Source organism: Manacus vitellinus, unplaced genomic scaffold (genome assembly GCF_001715985.3).
Source record: "Manacus vitellinus isolate BGI_N305 unplaced genomic scaffold, ASM171598v3 scaffold_16_pilon, whole genome shotgun sequence".
Taxonomy (NCBI): Eukaryota; Metazoa; Chordata; class Aves; order Passeriformes; family Pipridae; genus Manacus; species Manacus vitellinus.
The window spans coordinates 998,200-999,971 of NW_021939189.1; the positions used below are offsets into that span (position 1 = coordinate 998,200).

The 1,772-nt window shown below is 56.9% G+C and overlaps 1 protein-coding gene across 1 annotated transcript in view; it reads left to right on the plus strand.

Annotated features, from left to right (window-relative positions):
• Nucleotides 1–1,772, plus strand: part of LOC103757009 (protein groucho) — a 25,912-nt gene that overhangs the window by 21,323 nt on the left and 2,817 nt on the right. Inside the window, exons 8-10 of the mRNA XM_029958766.1 lie at nt 488–564; nt 758–1,007; nt 1,706–1,769. Of these exons, the coding sequence (XP_029814626.1) occupies nt 488–564; nt 758–1,007; nt 1,706–1,769 (391 nt within the window). The remainder of the gene's footprint in view (nt 1–487; nt 565–757; nt 1,008–1,705; nt 1,770–1,772) is intronic.

Below are 1,772 nucleotides of genomic sequence, written 5' to 3' on the forward strand. Positions count from 1 at the left end.
TTTTATATCAGCTGCCGTTAAAGGGGGCTGGGGGTGGAGATGCCTCCCCGTGGGGGAATGTGCATGTGCTCCTACGTTGGGGTTCCTCCTTCCAGTTACTCAGCCCCCTTCCCATTACTCTCACTAAATTCTTGATCCCATGTTTTAAGGCAAAACAAGTCAAACCAAGAAGTAAAACACTACCATTAATGCAGAGATGGGGGTTTCTGCAGCCAGAGTGCTGAGCACAACTTGGCTGCTCCTGTCCCTGGGGGTTTGGGGACAGCACGGGGAGGGGGAGCATGTCCCACCCTGCTCCTCGCAGCCCCAAAACCTTTGGCTAATTCCTCAGTTTTCCCCCTTTTGCCAGGGGAATAATAACAATTAGCTCTTGAGCAGCAGGGGAAAAGAGGGAGCTGCTCAGTGTTCCGTGGGCTCGTGGGTGGGAAGGTGTTTGGTGTGCCCAGCTCGTGTCCGGCCTCACCCGTGTCCGTGTGTCTCTCGGCAGGTTGGTTTTGACCCACACCCACCCATGCGAGCCCCCGGCCTGCCCTCCAGCCTGGCCTCCATCCCCGGGGGGAAACCGTAAGCCCCTTTTGGTTTTTTATGGATTTGGGGGGGGATCAGTGCGGGCGGGAGGGAGGTGAATCCTTCACCCGGGGCTGGGTTCAGCCAAGCCCCCGGTCGGGGCACAGCGTGGCAGCCACACCACAAAGCCACCCGCTGCCCCCCGTGAAACCTCCCCCTCTGGGCTGACCCCCGTGCCCTCCCGTGGCAGAGCCTACTCGTTCCACGTGAGCGCCGACGGGCAGATGCAGCCGGTGCCGTTCCCGCACGACGCGCTGGCGGGGCCCGGCATCCCCCGGCACGCGCGGCAGATCAACACGCTGAGCCACGGCGAGGTGGTGTGCGCCGTCACCATCAGCAACCCCACCCGGCACGTCTACACCGGCGGCAAGGGCTGCGTCAAGATCTGGGACATCAGCCAGCCCGGCAGCAAGAGCCCCATCTCCCAGCTCGACTGCCTGGTAAGGGGCTGGGGCGAGACCTGGGGGGTCCTGCTGCTCCCAGGCGTGTGTCCCCTCCTCCCCCACCTCTAATGCCATTAGTCATCTTCTTCCCATTGACATCAACATCTCTTCCCAACATTGCCATCTATTTTTCCTCTTCTCCCCCTGTTACCATCCCTTTCCTCTTCCCTGTTACCATTTGTACCCCCATTACCATCTTTTTCTTCTTCCCATCACATCTTTGCCCCTCTTAATGTCTCTTTTCCTCTTCCCCCTTTAACATCTTTTCCTTTCCCCCTTTAACATCTTTTCCTCTTTCCCCCTTTAACATCTTTTCCTCTTTCCCCCTTTAACATCTTTTCCTCTTTCCCCCTTTAACATCTTTTCCTCTTTCCTCCTTTAACATCTTTTCCTCTTTCCCCCTTTAACGTCTCTTTTCCTCTTCCCCCTTTAACATCTGCTTTCCTCTTCCCCCTTTATCGTCTCTTTTCCTCTTTCCCCCTTTAACGTCTCTTTTCCTCTTCCCCTGTCATCCTCCCTTTCCTCTTCTCCCTTATCACCATCTCTTTTTCCTCTTTTCTTGTCGCCCTCCCTTTTCCTCCTCACCCCCTTTAACGTACCTCTCCTCTTCCCCATTAACATCTCTTTCCTTTTCCCCTCTCCCCCCATCCACACCTGCTCCCCGTCCCCCCCGTGACCACACCTTTCCCCCCCAGAACAGGGATAACTACATCCGCTCCTGCAAGCTGCTCCCTGACGGCCGCACGCTGATCGTGGGGGGCG